This window comes from Pezoporus flaviventris, unplaced genomic scaffold, assembly GCF_033815535.1.
Source record: "Pezoporus flaviventris isolate CSIRO_AGI_PZ_B2104156 unplaced genomic scaffold, CSIRO_AGI_Pfla_v1 ptg000046l, whole genome shotgun sequence".
NCBI classification, from domain to species: Eukaryota; Metazoa; Chordata; class Aves; order Psittaciformes; family Psittacidae; genus Pezoporus; species Pezoporus flaviventris.
Window position 1 is genome coordinate 3,209,349 of NW_026892594.1, and position 19,375 is coordinate 3,228,723.

Consider the following 19,375-nt stretch of genomic DNA (forward strand, 5'->3'; position numbering starts at 1 on the left):
AGCCTTTGATATTAAGACGATCTCAGATATAACTAAAGACAGTGCATGGAGGTGCCTGGGCTGAGATACACAACCAAACTGGTGCTTGAAATTTGATATGGAATCCAAAAAGCCTGCGTCAGTCCTTTGGAAAGCACAAGAGCTATTTGAAGACGTGATGCCAGAGCAAAAAGCCAACTCAATGTGATAACCGGAAGGTAAATTGACGTCAACTGGAAATACACCCAGTCAGTACCAGTGTAGAGGCTGGCTCTGGGCCATATCCCTGCCAGATCTGCTCCAGTGTAAAAAACTTGGGAAGTTAAAGCTCTTGGAACGGCATAATTAAAAATGTTATTAAAAAATGAGCAAGAAAAACAAGACACAAAAAAGCCTCCCGGCAATTGTGACATGGTTTTAGGAGACCACTGGAATGGAAGCTTGAGCGGTACCCTTGATGTGACAGACCAGACAGAAGCTATTGAATTTTGTTTGGATCAGGCACTAAGCCTGCAGAGAAATGATTCACAATATATTCCCTCAGCTGTATTGAGCTACTCATAGGCTACATCATTAATGTGCACAATACTAGTATGCTCTGTGAAAAGGGATAATATGTATTCTATTTCTACATTATATGATAAAACTACTAGTTTCCCTCAAAATCTCAGAGGAGCCCATGCAGTCAAGTAAATTCTTCATTCTTACAAGGTGGCCAAGGTAAATGCTCCACACTGAGTTGGGTAAATCAAATGTAGAGTATTAAAAGGCTTTCCTGTGCCAGATGTTCACAACGTGGAGTCTTTATGGCAGTGCCTTTGGTTTGCTGGTGACACCAGGCAGCACAATCTAAAAGGAGAGGAGCTTTCTGATCACACCCCAAATGTTTCCTGTTCAGGCAACAAAAAGGCACAGCAAGCCATGAGACACAAGGTCTCTTTAGGAGTAACTGGCCAAAGAGAGACATGGCTTTCATAGGCTACCAGCACACATTGAGAAAACACAGGAGATCAGAGGACATAGGACATGGCCTTAAGAGTGGGTGAGAGGGAGAAGAAGGGATGAAGAGAGCAGCAGAATGGTTATTTTATGTTAGAGGTTATTATAAGTTCAATTATAAAGAGGAAAGTGTTACCACACTGGGGAGATGGGGCATAATTGGGGCATGCTGCATAGGAGTGATAAAAAAGTACCTCTTTTTCTACCTGAAATAATGCAGGATTATGTGTCATTTACCTTCCCCATGCTAGAAAGGTCTAGACAGGATGTGAAACTACATGTTCCCCAGAGAAGCTGAGGCTGCCCCATCCCTGGCAGTGTTCAAGGCCAGGTTGGGTGGGGCTTGGAGCAAGCTGCTCTAGTGGAAGGTGTCCCTGCCCGTACTGGATGAGCTTCAAGGTCCCTTCATTGTTCTGTGAGTCTATGAACTGAACTGAGAAGCCATTTAACAGAGACCTTACAGGCACAGCACCTGGATATTTTACTGGATTAGATTATTATAAAGACTAACCAGAATTTATGACCAGTGTGATCAGTTCCAAGGTACTGACATTGAGTAAATACTTTCTTCTTAATTCCTCCAACCCCACAACTCTACACAGTGCATATGCAAGATGCATTTTCTCCCTCAAAAGGTTTTAGTGTCTGGATGAGGATCCTTTCTTTACCTAAAGTAACAACTTAGAACTATCTGATTAAGTGATTTAATGCAGAGACTCAGCATGGAGTAACAGAGCCCATTCCCCTATCACAGCTTTATAGAAGGAACTCTCAAATCACTTCCCAAGTCATTAACACAAGTAGAGAGTCAGAACCATGGTCTCCTCTTCCTCCTCTACCCTGACCACTTGGGCATCTAGTCAGCTGCCCCAAGTTCCATGTGAAAATTCATGGCAGAGTCCAATCAAACCACCTTCTCTGACACTTCTCACTCTTTCTGTAATCCTTTGTGTAAAGCGACACGCACTTCGGTCAGGGAATCAAAACAGGAAATGGGAACAAATGCCTGGAACAAATAAAAGAACATGCCTACTGGATAATAGAAAGGCAGAGGAAACAAGCTTTGAAGGCTAGAAAGCAATGCATATCCACAATCTGCCTCCAGAAATACTTATCAACTAGAGAAAAAGCCTCTTTTCCTCCCCCAGAGCTATTTAATATTGACAAGCCAAAAGGCAGCGTGAGTTTCTTACTCACTTTCTACTACACAACCAACTACAGACTCATGACATTTCAGAGTTTACATTTCAATCAAAGCTCCCAAAATACACACCAGTACCCTGGAATTAAAACAAAGGCCTAGTTCTTCACTGTTTTGAGTGCAAAAGCTGTTTTATCTGGAACTGCAGTTGCAAAAGTGACTGTTTGCTACAGCACTATGATCTTCAGTGCAAAGAAACAGATGATACAACGAAGTGTCACACACCTGTAGAGCTTTTTCAATCTGAATAAAAACCAAGGTTCAAGAGGCCCAAAACTCTCACATGAATTTACTTTTCTTTATAACTAAACCAGGGATCATTCATCATTACCTCTTTTGTCTCCTCAGGGTCTGAGTGATCCACAGTTACATATAAGTCATTCTGCAGGTACTTCAGTGCACTAAGAGGCTCAGTCTGAGCTTTTTCTTCGAACCTGAAAAGAGGAGACAGAAGACTTGAACACAGCCATTTCCTCTAGGACTACTACTATTTGTACAGAGAGCAAAAGCCATCTAAGAAAACCTTCAGCCCAGTATTTCCAAGCAAAACAACTTTAATGGCAGCTTGATCCTGTATTCCCTGAAGAACACGCCTTCCAGACAAGCTGAAATACAGAGGAAGGGCTTTTGGGGAGGTGTACAGGAGTTATAAGGGTGAAGTATCACACTCTTACTAAAAGTATTTGAAGGAGTATGTACAGCAACTTCAATTGGTGCTGAGGCACTGGCAGAGGCTGCTCAGAGAAGCTGTGGCTGCTCCATCCCTGGCAGTGTTCAAGGCCAGGTTGGATGGAGCTTGGAGCAAGCTGCTCTAGTGGAAGGTGTCCCTGCTCGTACTGGATGAGCTTCAAGGTCCCTTCCAACCCAAACCAGTCTGGGATTCTATGACTGATACAGAAATATAAACCATTTAGTACAATTTGCTCTCCACAGACAGAGTAAGGTATGAGTAGCACCCCATGTGAGGAGAACAGCTCAGACACAGGCAAGCCTTGAGCACTTCTGTCCCAGGGATATTTACATTCCTGACCATGCAGAAGTGTAACTGGAAGTACAGGGATGGAGATAGCTCCCTGCTGCTGGCAAACAAGAGAAAAAGGGATGATGTGGGTGAAACCCCCAGATTCAATAAACACTGGGCCTAAATACTCTCACTTTCAGGAAAAGCACATGTACATGGAAATCCTATGCACCAACAGCTTATTTCCTCATTTTCTTTTAATGAACAGAAATTATAACTCCTATGAATTCGCTATGAAGTTAACAGAGCTGAAAGTGATTCTGGATTCATCATCCTCAGTGAGCAGAGCTCCTTCCCTGCAGCTCTGAGGTGGGTGCATAAGCCTGGAAAGGATGAGGTTTAAAATGATCTCTGTTTTTCTCCTATCACCTATCTGCTGAGTGCAGTATCACACTGTCATCCTCTGAATCATCAATACACAGAATTAAACCTTTCCACGAAAACAGCTCAGACACTTTCAGACTGCAGAAATGAGGACCCTAAAAACCGCATTCTCAGTTACTTAACTGCCTTGCATCAAGTGCATTGTAGAAACACAAGGTATTTTATACATAATATATTTCAGTTACCTATAAGAGGTTGTAGCTTGTCAAACTGAAGAAAAACTCACACTGAATAGAGTTAATCATGTAACGTTTTCATCTGGGTCATCTACTTGGTTGTTTATAATGCAGTGGACATTTGTAGCCCAAATTTGGTACCACCTAAAGATGCAAGTGCATTTAGGCAGTGCACAAAGACTATACCTATTACTTGATGTACATGACATTTTGGTAGTTAAATATTCACATAGATTTTCTTAGATGATATCACCACGATCCAGAGAGCTGAAGTAGCTTAAACAAAGGGACCCACTGACACCTCACTGCTCTTCTTCACTATGGCTTGACTGCTATAAACAAGTTAATAGGCCAAACAGGGCTCCAGCAAATACAGTGGATTTGCAAGTCAAGTACCTGTTCTGGTACCCAGAGCTTGAGGGAATGCAGATAATGGGCAGCCAAGTGACTCTACAGCAGTTCAGCTCCAGCCCTGCCAGGCACATGAACTCCATCAAAGCACCCATCATACCAGCCCCTGGGCTGGTCATGCCTGGCCCCCTCCTATGGACCCCAATAAAAGGGAGTATGGTGCATAAACCCCAAACTTCTGCCAGATAACATGCAGCAACATCTCCTTTCAGTGCAACTTAAGGAAGTAATAACTAAGTCATCCAGAGCTGTCTCTGGAGGCTGTACAGCTGAATATGTATACAACCACATGTAGGTTTAATAAACCTCCCAGATTACTGAGACAGACCTTCATTCATTCCTGTAGGTATTCTCATCTACTGCATGGCTAATCTGCAAAAGGCCTCATCAAGCCACAGTGATTGTGAGTTAGGTAAAGCAATTTGCTTGCTGCCTCAGAAGTAAAATATCATCAGTGAAAGCTAACCTCCAACACTTGGCAGAACCCGATAACAAAGTATTCTCACCAAGAATGGAGAAAGAGCTATTTACTGCCTTCAAATCATTTGCTGGGTCTTGAAAGGCTGGCTGACTGCTGCAATTTCTTGCCTAATGCAACACCAGAAGTTTGATTTTAAAAAGCTGTTGCCCTAAATAGCAAATATAAGGCAGCTCTGAAGCAGCCACAGTACAGGAAGCGTCACTGTGTAGCTGAATTCCGCATAAGTGAGATCTTTCAAGTGATTCTGAATGAGAAACTCTGATGACCTCACCATGGTTGAGTCTCAGATGTGCAAAGGCATCCAGCCCCCAGACTTCATTAGCATCCTTGCGAGCTGTTACTATCTCCTAGCACAGTGTTTCAGAAACACATTCCATTTCCTTGGGAGGTGACAGCACCAAAACACATGTTGATGAGCAGCAGAGTGAAAAGGGAATCTAAAAATTCCCCCATGACTCCCCACACAATACCCAGATTTTTCTAGTTTTAGAATAACATAGTAACACCAGAATGAAGTTCATCTTGTAGCTCAGCCATACCCCACTGCTTTTTATTATCATAGAATGGTTTGGGCTGGAAGGGACCTTAAAGCTCACCCAGGTCCAACCCCTGCCACGGGCAGGGACACCTTCCACTAGAGCAGCTTGCTCCAAGCCCCTGTGTCCAACCTGGCCTTCAACACTGCCAGGGATGGGGCAGCCACAGCTTCTCTGGGCACCCTGTGCCAGCGCCTCAGCACCCTCACAGGGAAGAGCTTCTGCCTAAGAGCTCATCTCAGTCTCCCCTCTGGCAGGTTAAAGCCGTTCCTCCTTGTCCTATTACTAAACTTAGGTTTTTAACAAAAAAGAATCAAGAAATCTGCAGACCATTATATAACCATCAAAGGGATATTTCTCAAAGCCATTTACAAGACATTCAGGTTTTAGTAACTTTAAAAAAAAACAGACATTTTTGAACAGAAAAGTGCAAACCCCCTTTTGTTTCTGTACCTGTGCTTCCTTATGAGGTATTTGCAGTGTCTTAGCAGGTATTCTTTTGAAGGTCGACAGAGCTTCAGAGACCAGAAGTCATCTAATCTCATCTTTGGAGAGCAGGACTTGCCAGGATTCCCTCCAAACAAGTAATGAACCTAAGCAAATGAGAAGCAGAGCAAAAAAAGTTGACTGACTGTGTACATCAAAGGCTATTTACTATGTCAGCATCTTCGGAGAGGTTTATTCTGGAGGGAGATAACTCTGCTGTGCAGACAAGCTGTTCCATCTTACTATTAGCCTTACTTTGTCCCTTAGGAGATGAAGAAACTTCTCTTAAACTGCTTACATCTTAAGATAATAAAACAGCTGCACTGCTAAAACCTCCCTCTAGCAGATTCCCGAGGTATTTACAAACAAACATCCCCAAACCATTTCATCTCTTTCTTTAGGAAAAACCTATGAGCATGATAAACCCTTCAGCACGTAAGATACGAGTAGAAAAGAAAGATCTGAGCCAACTCTTTTTGCCCCATTCAAAATTCTTGATGCAAACAATACTCAAACTGATGGATTACCAACCTTTTCTCCAATCTTGTCCTCAAAGACCCCAATTTCTCATTGTCATCAAAGAGGGTAAATAAAGAACCTGTATTAAGCCTGTCTTTCATTTGGGGATAAGCAGATTACACCCATATAGTGTGAAAGGACTCCAGCAATCACACATCTTCTTTTTCAAAAGAAACACTTCCATGCTTGTTAGGAAAGCTCAGATAAAAGGGACTTTGCAGACTAATGCTCTGGCTCCCATCAGAGCACTGCTGGTGAAGCTGTACTACTGAAGTACCATAGCTCAGATGAGCAGTGAAGACCGTTATCTTCCCCAAAGACAAGGGTCACTGATAAAGTGAGTGGGAAGTACTAGAGATGCTCAAAGTGACATGATGTTGGGAGATGACTAACAGGCCTATGTACCAAAGTGTCCCATAAACTCTACAGAGCCTTAGTTTGACTTGCAGAGAGTACTCCCATGGTCCCTAGAAGGGCAGATTTGTCTCATCTCAATACAGCAGCCTTGCTACAAGATGCCAAACACATGACCTGAGCACAAAGGAAACGGTCACCTGAATACAGAGTACATCAAAAAGACAAAATGTAACGTTAAGAACAACTGAGGATGAAAACACCAATCTTATCTAGAATTAGAAATCACAACCATTACTGTGACTGCCTTCAGAAAAGGTTCTAGCAATGCTGAGATGCCAAACATGGAAACATTAAATATATCTTTACCCCAAATTCATTCTGCATTCACAGTAGCTCAAATGAAGCGCTCTAACACTCTTCCAGTAGTTTCAGGACACACCACCTTTGAAACGCAAGGCTAGACTTATGGGAGAGGCACATCTCAAGTGGAAGTGTTGAAAAAGAACTGTTTATTCATTCACCTTTTCCCCTTCACATCATTTGGTATTTCAAACTCTGAACTGTTGATACGAAACATGCCACAGGGGTCTTCAAATAGTGAGGGGGCTCAAGAAGTCCAAGAGGCTACCTTTCTCCACAGCTTTAAAAATAAGCACTCCAAACAATGTATTCTACATCCCATTGATGTAGGCTCTCCTTATTTATATCAGAGAAGTTGAGAAAGGTCATTGGAACAGAGGTTTCTAAAAATAAGGCTCTTCAAAACAAGCACATCAAACAGCTCTTCAGATAAAGCTGGGCAACTGCCATGATTTAGCAACCTTCACAGTAACTTACAAAATACTACTCTCAATCTCATAGTACCTTAGGGGTGGACTTGGCAGTGCTGGGGTAACGACTGGACTTGATGATCTTAAAGGTCTTCTCCAACTGAGTTGATTCTATTCTATTCTTACACTTAGAAGTAAGCCATTAAAGGCAGAACAGTATTTACAGTCTATCATTGTGAAGACGACAAACAATACGACTTCTCCATACAGAAGCACCTAATCCTTCTTAAAAGCCCCTTTACCCCCTTGGGCTAGTTGGGTTTCCCAAAGTTGATGAACATCCCATGAAATGATAAGACTACAATATACTTGTCTTTTTCAATTCAGAGGTTAGGAAAAGGTTTCTTTCAATTGCAAAATATCTGTGACAGATTAAGTAAATGTGTCACAGTAAAATGAATTCATAGATTAATACAATTCTGGTACCTAATCCATGGGGTTTTCCTTTATTTTGGTTAACATGCACAAAGCCCTAAGTTTACTGAGCGCTCATGTACCCTATAAACCATTTTAAATCAATCTAAGCATGAACGTGTCCATTCAAGTCAGACAGTGCTAAAGAACAGTTTGCAGTACTTGCTGCTGATGTGCAGGGCAAAGAAAAGCACCTCTGGCAGAGCAGATTGTTAACAGTGATTAGTTCCTTCAAAGAGAGTTTCTCCTAGAAACATAGGTAACTATTTGTGACCTTTTAGTCACCAACAGGTTGTGACATTAAGTCCCTGAGGATAAAGAAGGAAGCTTCAATTAAGAACAGATAAGAGCTAGCTGCCTGACAACTTTATAAAGGTTTAGTATACACCATTGTCTGCATGTTTACTTCATGGAGGACCTATCATGGTTACTTCACATTGACACAAGTAGCTTAGCACCCGATTGCAAAAGATTAGAGTAAGTTAAAGGACAGGCACCCTCCACATTAACACTATACAAGAAGCTATATTCATCGTACCACCTTTGAAGAAGAAACTACATTTCAAGAGTAATAAGACTTTTAAACACTGTATATGTAAACTGGACCCTCATACCTTGTGCAACTCATCGTACACCAGTTGATGGGCAAACCTTGGGCAGGGCTCCTCTTCCTGAAGGCTTTTACCTGGATTCTCTTTTGCTGCTTGGTCATTCTTATAGACACAAGACCTGAAATAAAAGGCAGGAAGTAATGATTAGCAGTACCTGCAGGAAGTAGAAAAAGTTACTAAAAGACTTTAAGGTACAAATGATGTCAACTTGAACTGCCTGACATGTAACACCAAAGATTTTCTTGTCTATGTATTGTCCTCTACATAGAGGACAATAGGGAACTGCATCCCTATAGTTAACACTACAAAAAACCCCATCCAACAAGCAGAGAAGGTCATCTTGGCCGAACATAATCCTCAATCACAAGCCAAACAGGAAAACAATTCCAGAAAACTCTGTGTCATGAGCTTTAGAGGTATCTTTAGATGTTGCATGATTTGCCAACAGAATTATCAGCATGAAGTATTTCTCATTATGGAGAATACCATCTTGGACACAGCAGTATGGGCCACAGACGGGAGCAAAGCTAACATTTCCAGCACCGATTTAAGCAGAATGAAGTTGTAACTGAAAACCCATTCTTATAAGCAACATTCACACCTTTCAAAGTGATTGCCCCCGCACTAAGAGAGACCCTGAATGCAAAAACGTTGCCAGCTCTGGAAAGGGACAATGGGAACCAGCTGCCAAATACAATACAGGAAATGGATATGGAAATATTTTCTCAGACTACTGGATCTAGTAGCTACCTGAAGTACCCCTGATGCAGCACGGAAAGAGCATGAAGACTTTACCACCACTGTTCATGCAGCAGTTACCTCCTACTATTAACAAGTTCAGTTTGACTGCCTTTGCTGCACTGATGATGAATCCTGGCTTTTAAGACTTCGTAGAGGAAAAGCTCCTTATATTGGCTCACTTCCCCTCATCCCTCCACCTGCCTCCAATAAAGAAGTTCCTATGATGATGTCTCTCCCTCATGTGGCTTACTGCTATGGCGTCTCTAAAGATCATGGGGAAAACAAGGTGCCTCAAGGGAACTCTGTTGTCTTCAACATTACCACCCCATGGCTCTAAGAGGCTGTGGATTGCCTGGGAGACAGGATTGCTTTCTAAAGGAAGTCAGCACTGATGTTAGAAATAGCACCCCTTTCATCAACTTACCAGCTGTTCCTCACAATGTCATAAATCCAGAAGGAATTCCTTACATTCTCTTCCCGCTTCTCCTTGTCTTTACTGAGCCCTGACAAGACATGGATTTCATTCAGTTCTGGATCAATGGTAGCCCTTTGAGTGAAACCTGTCATTGGAACTGACAAAAGAAAAGAGAAGTTACACACTGAAAACAGTGGAGAATACCGTGAAGGTGCTGAGGCACTGGCACAGCGCCCAGAGAAGTTGTGGCTGCTCCATAGAATCACAGAATAGTTAGGGTTGGAAAGGACCTTAAGATCATCTAGTTCCAACCCCCTGCCATGGGCAGGGACACCTCACACTAAACCACCTCACTCAAGGCTTCGTCCAACCTGGCCTTGAAGTGTTCAAGTGCCATTCCTGGCAGTGTTCAAGGCCAGGTTGGACACAGGGGCTTGGAGCAAGCTGCTCTAGTGGAAGGTGTCCCTGCCCGTGGCAGGGGTTGGAACTGGATGAGCTTTAAGGTCCCTTCCAACCCAAACCATGCTCAGAGGCATGCAGAAGTCACCACGTAACCAACTTCCTTCTTGCACATGCCCTCTAAGGCAGGGTGAGGGGGATAAGAGGAAGAAAAATCATCCACAGGCTGACTTCTTCCCTGTTAACGACAAGTCCAGTGCAAAATCTCTTGTTCCCTTCCCACCCATGACTTCTGGAAGCACAAAAACCCTTCTGAAAGTTGCTATTTCCTTCGGAAAGGTACGGCTAGAGCTATTTGGGAGACTACCAGCTCAGGATTAAACTGCCTGAAGATAGAGCTAGATGACCCGTGCAGATGTAAACGGAGTGACTTTGTTCTTGTCTCATTTGTAAAAGGAAGCATTGATTCCAAAAAGCTTAATTGGAAAAGCTGGGAAACTCAACAAAATTCCAGATGAACTCAAGATTCCATGGCTCCCATTGCTTCCTTTAGGACAAAGATGTCAAGAAGTGGGTTTTTTTTTTTTTGTACTTTCTGAATAGTTGTGGTACAATTACCCAGCTCTTCTTCTGCTCCACCTTCAGCTTTAGAAATGTGGTGAAATCCTCAGGGTTCTAACAGTTTTCATCATAATTCCCCGAAAAAAAAAAAGTCAGCAAATTTGTTTGGCAAATCCTTTTTGTTTGTTGTCTAATTCCCCATTTCCTGTTTCCCTAGGCAACCATCCTTCCAAAATGGATTTGTGAAGGGCACGTGATCCTTGTTTACAGATCCTGTTTGTCTCATTCCTCTTTCTGGGTCAGTTGACAAAGGCTGGTGAAGGTTCTTGGCCTTCGCTCAAGATTTTGGCATGAAAAATGCTCACAACTCTTGTATTTTGCAAATTCTCCCCTGCAATTAGTTGTAAATTGCACACAGAGCCCAGAAAACAAGCTCTAATAAACTGATAATATTGGTGTTTAAGAACACACTAAATGGTATTTTTCCCAGCCTGTTCGACGATAGGTTTTGGTTTCATACTTCTCATTGGATAGGCCAAGCATCAGTTAAAAGAATTCAGAGCAAGATTTGGTTTTCTCTGCTTCAAGCCCCTACTGAAATGTTTAACACAGCCAAAAAACCAACCTATTTCTTGAAGAAAAATGCTTAATTCTTACATAAACTTCAATAAGAAGTGAAATCTATTGGCATAATTCATCCTTGAAGTCCCGTCAACAAAATCCTTGCTTATGGTTCTATGGCAAAGCAAGAGGAAGAGCTTTTGGAGCCCTCATCAGCTTAAACCTGCTTATCTCAACCTCCAATTCTGCCATGAGGTTTCAAAGGAAAATTAAGCTGGTTTATAAGCAAATGGGTGGCAGAGCAGAGGAAAGAACAGGGAACAAAACGCTGGTACAACAACTACATACCGTGTTTTACCTGGAAAGCACAAAGAAGTGTTTTAGTAAGACTAATAAAAACTGCCAAAGTTACCCAAATAAGGAAATAAAGAGTAAAAAGGGACTTAAAGATTAAATATAAAGACAATTATAGATCATATATTGTTAATTTTTTGAAGAGCATCATGTTATATGCTTGCTTTCACTGCATTGACCCTAAAGGATTAAATTCAAGGCCGATTTAGACAGTTCTGGCAGGAGAACCATCTGAATTTGAGCAGCAGTGCTAATGTACATGGCAAATGTCTTTGCAACCCTATCTGCTGCTTTGAACAGTAGAGACCATGCAACGTTTTTAGAGAAAAGCATGAAACCTTCACAGCATTAACACCTGAGGCTTATAGTTGTTATAACCATGAGCAATATGGTTGCTATATTAATGCTGATATAGAAAGAGCATGAAACTTGTCTATGGAATTCCATCCCCATGTTGTTAAATAAATGAATTTTGTATCTAGTTTATTCTGGACTTCCTGAAGCTGAAATAATTATTTCAGGAATGAAGGAGGGAAAAGCCACTAAAGTTCAGTGCCTCTTTTCTTGTTTACTCTTGGTAGTAAGGATAGGATTTATCCGCAGCAGCTGCAATCAAAACCAAATCCAAGCCAAGCCACTTCAGGCTTCCCTCAGTTGTAAATCAATGTCTTCTTGAGACTGTTTGAGATGCAGAAAGGTTAAAAAAAAGGGTATATCAGAAAATATGTTATCCCTACATTTAGTAGAGCTTAAGATGAGGAGCAACTTCCACAAACTCTTTGACCTATCTAAGCAACAGTGTAGAAAACGTATTTAAGTAGTGCCTTGGGCTAGAGACAAAGTTGACATCTAGTCTTTTGCAGAGAATTGTGTAAGTTAGATGTAATATGATTAAACAAAACACAACAGAACACAGATTTGGTTTAAAAGTCCCTGAAAATAAATAGAAACTAAGGCAAGCTCCTACACAGTAAGCAGGAAATGGTGGGATATTTTAAACACAACAGAAACATCCAAAAGCTGTTTGCCAAGGAAGTCTGATCCTTGACAGAGCAACAGAGCTGCATAAAGTCCTCATGACTTACAAATCCTTCCACTAGGGGGTAAGAGAGCATCACGATCTGCAAGTGCCGCGGACTTGCAGTAACTGCTGGATGTAATCCAAGCGACTGTGGTCAGCACATTAGAGAGGGACACGGGCTGTAAACCTGAGAAAAGCACTTGTGATATTTAGGTAACAAAATGTTCGTTGGGAAGGAAATTTAATTCTGCATAGGAGATAAAGCTGTGACAGCAGCCGATTGCTTAGGATTTACGTTTTAAAGACTTAAGAGTACAAAGTCATAAACAACAAAGGGTAAGAATCGGACACTAAAGCAGTGTGCTGCAAAGAAATATGATTCACAGTGTAGTAGATCCAAGGGGGGCATGAAGTGGTAAAAGTGGCTCCATAGAAGTCCCTCACTCTTCTGCTTCTTAACATTAATGTAAGTCAGCTTTGGAGCTTATCTCCAGAGATTTCACACCTTTCAAAGTGTGCTTCAGGGCCCGGGATTGCTCAGGTCAGCTTGAAGGACATAAAGCAGCGAGTAAGGACTCAGCCCTGGCTGTTTTGAACACAGCACTGGCCTGTCGCTATGCGATATTAACTTGGCTCCTGTGACAATATATTACTGATTGAAGAGGAAAAGCTGTAGAGGGAAATTCCTAAAAGCAATAAAATCCCCAAAAGCCTACTAGATGGGGAATGCGTTTCCTATGCCATTACTTTTTGCCACTGTAATCTCATCAACCAGCCCAGGGTAGGAGCGCAGGAACTAGCTGGAAATAAGAGGTCTGAATCCGCCCTCCAGAACTTCACATTTTCATTTATCTTTACGCAGCAAAAGTGAAGAGCTCACAGCCTCGATACGTGAAAACAATATTTAACTCAAGCCACACAGGCCTTGAGTTAGCAGTCAGTTACATAAACAAGGAATAACTCCTGAGAAAGCTTTGATAAGGTGCTGTGTAACCCTGTACAATGTAATTCCCATTTAACTATAATGCATGGGAAAAGTTTTCCTACAGAAGTGACACCAAACCATGAAACAGATACATTCCCACCACCGCCATCCCTACTCTGAGGCATTTATTGGATTCTAGTGATCATTCAGCAAGCTGAACGTTTTCTGGCTGCTTCTATGTGCAAACACAGTTGTTTCAAAGCACAGTGTTGGCTGCTGCTTGTATCCAAGCAGGAAAACAGAGGCAGAGCTTGCAAAGCAGTAAATCCAAGTTCACAGATGTGATTCTCATCACACTAGGCAGAAGTTTGGGAATTACATCTCACCTCTCCCCTTTGAGGGGATACCAGAGCATCTTTTTAAACATGCTTTGAAGCACAGCACTGGCAAAACAATGATACAGCACTTGCAGTCTACAGCCCACTTCTGAAGGCTTCGTGAAGGATCAAGAGGAGCAATTTTACTGACAGCCCTTCAGTGTCACCTAAGTTATGAAACCCTCGGAACATGTTACTACCTGCAAATCAATTGCATTGGGATTAGCATCCTTCTTCCTTGTGATTAGAAAACAGGAAGAAGCTCCACCACTTGGATATTGATGTTCACCAGAACTTGGCACCTCCCCCTTAGATTCACTTTTAAAAAGCAGCAGGGCAGCAAACTACTCCATACCACAACTTATAACCCATATAAAACTGAAGCAGCACCCCCCCTGAACTTTAATGGAGCAAACCTGGATGAGTGAGTGATAGCACACAGGGCAGCTGTCACATTGAAAAAGCAACAACCCGATGTCCAATGCTCAGCTGTCTCCTGAGCAACATGAGATTTTGGAAACAACAGGTCAGCTAGTGAATCTGGGTGGAATTCTTCTGCTGCTGCACCATCTCTGTAAAGCATCTTTAGGATGGGGTGCCTGCCTGCCCTCCTCCTCACCTTCACAGTTAGAGGAAAGCATGTTAGGTTTGGTTCACATGAAGAGTACATAAGGGCCCTCACAAAACTAAGTGCTTCCATAGCGAGAGACACGGTAGCTAGTGGCAAGTTAGAACCTGAACTGAACAAGAGCAAAACATGTCAGGTGTCACAAAGAGATGATCAAAATGGGATATTCAGACTGCTGGTCTGAGATGGATCCTGGCCATGCTGAGCTGGGCTATCCATCTCCTTTGATTCATGTGTTTCTGCCTTAGTCTAGGTTTGGCTCAGCATTTCCTGGGCTGGGCTGTGTCGCCTCTGTCCGTGGTACTTATCAATGAAACCTCCCCTCTGCCAGGGCCACACACAGAATCACAGAATCTGTATCCCAAATGAGCACATGCCCCAGGAAGAGACATGGGACCTTCACCAGTAGCTAGAATACAATGCCATTTGTCCATAGGGCCTACTTCACCTTAAATAGGAGCCACAAGAATGTTTAAGGCTTGTTTTCATTTGAAGATAATCGATGCCAAAGGATGTAAGGTGATTGTGATTCTCTTAGAGCTTTTAAAGAACTGATTATTTTTTTCCTCATGAAATTGCATTCTACCATGCAATAGGTAACTCTCCCTCTGACCAACAGCTCTAACACATCACTTGAGTCATAAAAGGATTATCACAGGAACCTTGACCAACCACAAGAGTTCCCGTTAGTTCCTGCAGACCACGATTTAGTCATGGGCTGTGTGCTAAGCAAGTCATGCAAGCTGGCAGTATAGCTGAAGTCATCTGACCATAGAATCATTAAGGGTTAGGGCTGGAAGGGACCTTGAAACTCGCCCAGTTCCAACCCCCTGCCATGGGCAGGGACACCTTCCACTAGAGCAGCTCTAAGCCCCATCCAACCTGGCCTTGAACACTGCCAGGGATGGGGGGCATACTGATACTGGTGGCATCTCCAGACCACGTGTATGCTTCAGAGATACACTCTCTCTGATATACATAAGCACGGTTTAGTTTTCTTCTTGTTGTTGTTTGTGTGTTACTGTTTGTTGGGTTTGGGGTTTAAGTAACTAAAAGTATAGGACTGCTTTAAAAGGGTATGTCCATCAGTGTATGCATTTCCTCCCGCCCTCCAACCACAGGTACTACACTTCCTCCAATTTGTACCACTACCGCTTTCTTTTTTCCTCAGTCCCGTTTTGTCCATTTACTAGTTGAACTAACAAATCTCTTGCTTCAAACAGTTACCAAGCAGCAGAAAGATAACCATCCCTAATGGCCTAATTTCACTGTAGTACCCTCCTTTGACAGAAAAGAGAAAGCACCACGATTTTACATAGAATCACAGAATCAAATAGACTGGAAAAGACCCTTAAGCTCATCATATCCAACCAGTCCCCAGTACTGCCAAGGCCACCACTAACCCATGCCACTAGGGCCTTATCTACATGGCTTGTGAACACTTCCAGGGATGGCGATTCCATAACCTTGGTGCCATTCTGGCACGTGCCAGACACCACGGGCTGCAAGGCCTACCTATGCTTCAAAGCAGATCAAGTCAGGAGACAAGTTTAGTAGGCAAAACTGTGTGTTTTAGAAACTTCTTTGATCCAATGTGAACTTTCCCAGGAATTTAAAAGAAGTTTGCTACAATTATAGTCCTTCAAATTATGAAGATTTAAGCAATACTCATCACCCAAGATTCTCAAACAGATCACCTACACAAGAAACTGGTTCCATGTTCAACAAAGGAACAACTAAGAGCAAAGAAACACTAACCAGCATGAATACCTCATCTAGAAGATGAAAGCAGCAAAACCAACTTAGTATTACCATAGTTTTCTAGCACTGTAACAAGCCCGTGTTGCTGATAATCCTTAACTATCCCTTTTACTAGTTCTGTAGAAATCTTCTCACTACTCTAATGGCACAAATGCACAATTAAGCTCTTTTAGGAAGGGTAAAAATCAAAATAGCTCCACTAAGAATAGAACTGAATGCCACATGCGAGCCAGGAACAAAATGTAATCATGGGACTTTAGAGGAACATTTAGGTCAGGCATCCTCAACTTGACTCATCACACTGAACAGCTTGAAACTGCGCAGCGACCAGACAGGGAATCACTTTGTTCATACAGATCAAAATGGTATAGCACTACCTAACAGGGCACAATAAAGACTTGCTTTTGGAGGTTGAAAGTAGTGCTGTCAACGTTTGCTGTCTGAATGGAACAAGCATTTTGTTCTCTTCCTGTTAAGATGCAAATAATCCTCTCGTTTTCTTTCAAAGGCAAGAGAAACATTCGGATCTGTTTGTTGACTTTCTACACACAGGAGAACAGTGAACTGAAAATCGACTCATGAATTATTTCCAATTAGTCATTTTCTTACAAAGTCTACTATTCACCACTTTGGGGCCTGTGGGAATGGGGAGGAGGGCTAAATATTATCATCTCATTTGCTCAACCCAACCTCGAGGTTAATGTACTTGCTGAGAAGCAGAGTTCAGTGTATTCTCCAGAAGACTAACCATATGCTGGGCTGATCCCCAGAGCGTGAGCAGCACTTGAGGGAGGGGATTCTCCCCCTCTGCTGCTCTCTGGGGAGCTCCCCCCCTGCAGTCCTGATCCAGCTCTGGGGCAGCAGCACAAGAGGGACGTGGAGCTGTTGGAGCGAGTGCAGAGGAGGAAATGGAGATGCTGAGAGGGCTGGAGCAGCTCTGCTCTGGAGCCAGGCTGAGAGAGGTGGCCTGGGTCAACCTGGAGAAGAGAAGGCTCCTGAAGGGGAGACCTGAGAGCAGCTCCAGTGCCTAAAGGGGCTGCAGGAAAGCTGGAGAGGGGCTTTGGACAAGGGCCTGTAGGGCCAGGCCAAGGGGAATGGCTTTAACCTGCCAGAGGGGAGACTGAGATGAGCTCTTAGGCAGAAGCTCTTCCCTGTGAGGGTGCTGAGGCGCTGGCACAGGGTGCCCAGAGAAGCTGTGGCTGCCCCATCCCTGGCAGTGTTCAAGGCCAGGTTGGACACAGGGGCTTGGAGCAAGCTGCTCTAGTGGAAGGGGTCCCTGCCTGTGGCAGGGGGCTGGAACTGCAAGAGCTTTAAGGTCCCTTCCAGCCCAAACCCTTCTACGATACTCCAGCCATATGATGAGCTCGGCATCTTTAACTCTAAATGTGTCAGCTTAAAGCCACGTTTTAAAGCTATAAAGAAATACAGGTTTAAAAAAGTAAAATGGTAGAATGCAATTTCATGGGGAAAAAAATAATCAATTCTTTAAAAGCTCTAAGGCCAACAAATGGTGTGTGGGTGTGTGCAAAGCAGCAACAGGCAACATGCAGGCACCTTAATAAAGGAGACCGTCAACAATACAAGCTGGTTCTTTCTTGGAAGCACTCAAGTAAATAAATGACTCCAGAGAATAAGAGCTTGGGTACTCATCTCCCTCCCTGGCATAACTAACTGAATGAGCAAACAATAACTCATAACCATCAATAATTCACCTTCAGAAGTTCAGCAAAAGTACTTGCTAAGAAATAAGGCTTGATCAAAAGGAGGAAGACAGCCTAAATTCAAGATAAATGAGCTTCCTGGGATTCTAGTAAGTGGGAGAAGAGAAAAAAAAACAGGGCTAAATATACATAATATGAGAAATATTCAAAACTTCTGCCCTAGAGTAGTACACAGACTTCAGCTTCTGAGCTGTGCACTGCAGGTCAGGGTATCTGCAAGAAGAAAATCATGCGTTTATACATAGAATGGTTGGGGTTGGAAAGGACCTTAAGATCACACATGCAGAAATACCGTTTGGAAAAGAAAAGAGCATTCTTCTCTACATCATTTGAAAGAAAAGGTGTAAAATCAGTTCTTGATGGTTCTGTTGCAACAGCTTTTGGTTGTTTTTAAAGGTTTCTGGTATACAGACCTATGCCTGGTGTCTATCGCTCTATGATGTGAACTGAACAGGACCAAATTCTTGCTCCCTTCTCCTCCCTTTTTTTGCCTCTCCCTGGTAGTCAGACTTGATGATCCTCAAGGTCTTCCCCAAATCAGTTGATTCCATGGTTCTATGATAATATAGTACAAGAACAACAGGACAACAGATCTCATCTTTCTATTCAGCTCTTGGCATGCAGAATAATCTCTGTCCCTCTACTCCAATTCTCTGAGCATCCAACCTGCCTTTCTGCATCTCAAACCAAGCAGCTTATTTCTATCTTACAGCATCTTTCACTTGGTGGAAAACTAGGAAAAAAAAAAATGCTTTCTCCTTTCCTGGTTTAAAGAAAAGGACTTTTTCAGCCTTTTTTTATTTTTGCTCCTTGCTGCAGTTTTGAAGGGGATGGTTTTAGTTCTTATTTTGCTGTATTTTTTTCTACGGAGGTGCTGTGTGGTTTCACACATCAATTATTTCTAATGTGATGAAGATGGTGAGTGTCAAATAGCAGGACAGACAGAAGAGCTGGCATAAGTTTAACCTATATAGTGTGGAGTTTACTCGGATGTGGAAGGCTGGTTAAGGATGCCAACCTGACACCCCAGGCCACTGAAGCTGGCCTTTCACCTACATAACAATACAGTTCTCATTTGCAACATTTATCAACTAATATGTAGTTATTCTCTTACCCATCCCTGAGTCTTTCTTCGTGCCATCTGATATGATATCCACATGATCGCTGTCTACGTCGTAACTGAAGAAGTCATTCAAATAAGTCTTAGATCTCTGGCCACCAAATACATATAAGCAGCGATTTTTCTAGGAAGGAAAAGCAAAGGATGTCTTCATAAAGTATGTTGGCCAACCGTGACCATTAACAGAAGCATCAATGCAGCAGAGAGTAATAGATATATTCCTTCAGAGTTTAAAATCATGCCTTAGCTATCAGGTCTACCAGTATCTTTTACTGCCGTCTCCATGCAGATTCAGAGGGAACAATTATTCCCAGCAGTATCATTGTCAAACTCAATAAAAATCTAAGAATTCTTGGGTCTGGAGTCTTCAATTTATGATTTCTCAG

At 42.6% G+C, this 19,375-nt stretch overlaps 1 protein-coding gene and 1 long non-coding RNA gene across 5 annotated transcripts in view; one reads left to right on the plus strand and one right to left on the minus strand.

Moving 5' to 3' along the window:
• The window catches only part of LOC133276801 (uncharacterized), a 459,153-nt gene that overhangs the window by 150,081 nt on the left and 289,697 nt on the right, over positions 1-19,375 (plus strand). The window lies entirely within an intron of this gene.
• The window catches only part of MKLN1 (muskelin 1), a 109,833-nt gene that overhangs the window by 8,221 nt on the left and 82,237 nt on the right, over positions 1-19,375 (minus strand). For all 4 annotated transcript variants that reach the window (XM_061467966.1, XM_061467967.1, XM_061467968.1 and 1 more), the window contains 5 exons: positions 18,984-19,113; positions 9,571-9,718; positions 8,409-8,523; positions 5,642-5,781; positions 2,511-2,613 (listed from right to left, as the gene is read on the minus strand). In XM_061467966.1, the coding sequence (XP_061323950.1) occupies positions 2,511-2,613; positions 5,642-5,781; positions 8,409-8,523; positions 9,571-9,718; positions 18,984-19,113 (636 nt within the window). The remainder of the gene's footprint in view (positions 1-2,510; positions 2,614-5,641; positions 5,782-8,408; positions 8,524-9,570; positions 9,719-18,983; positions 19,114-19,375) is intronic.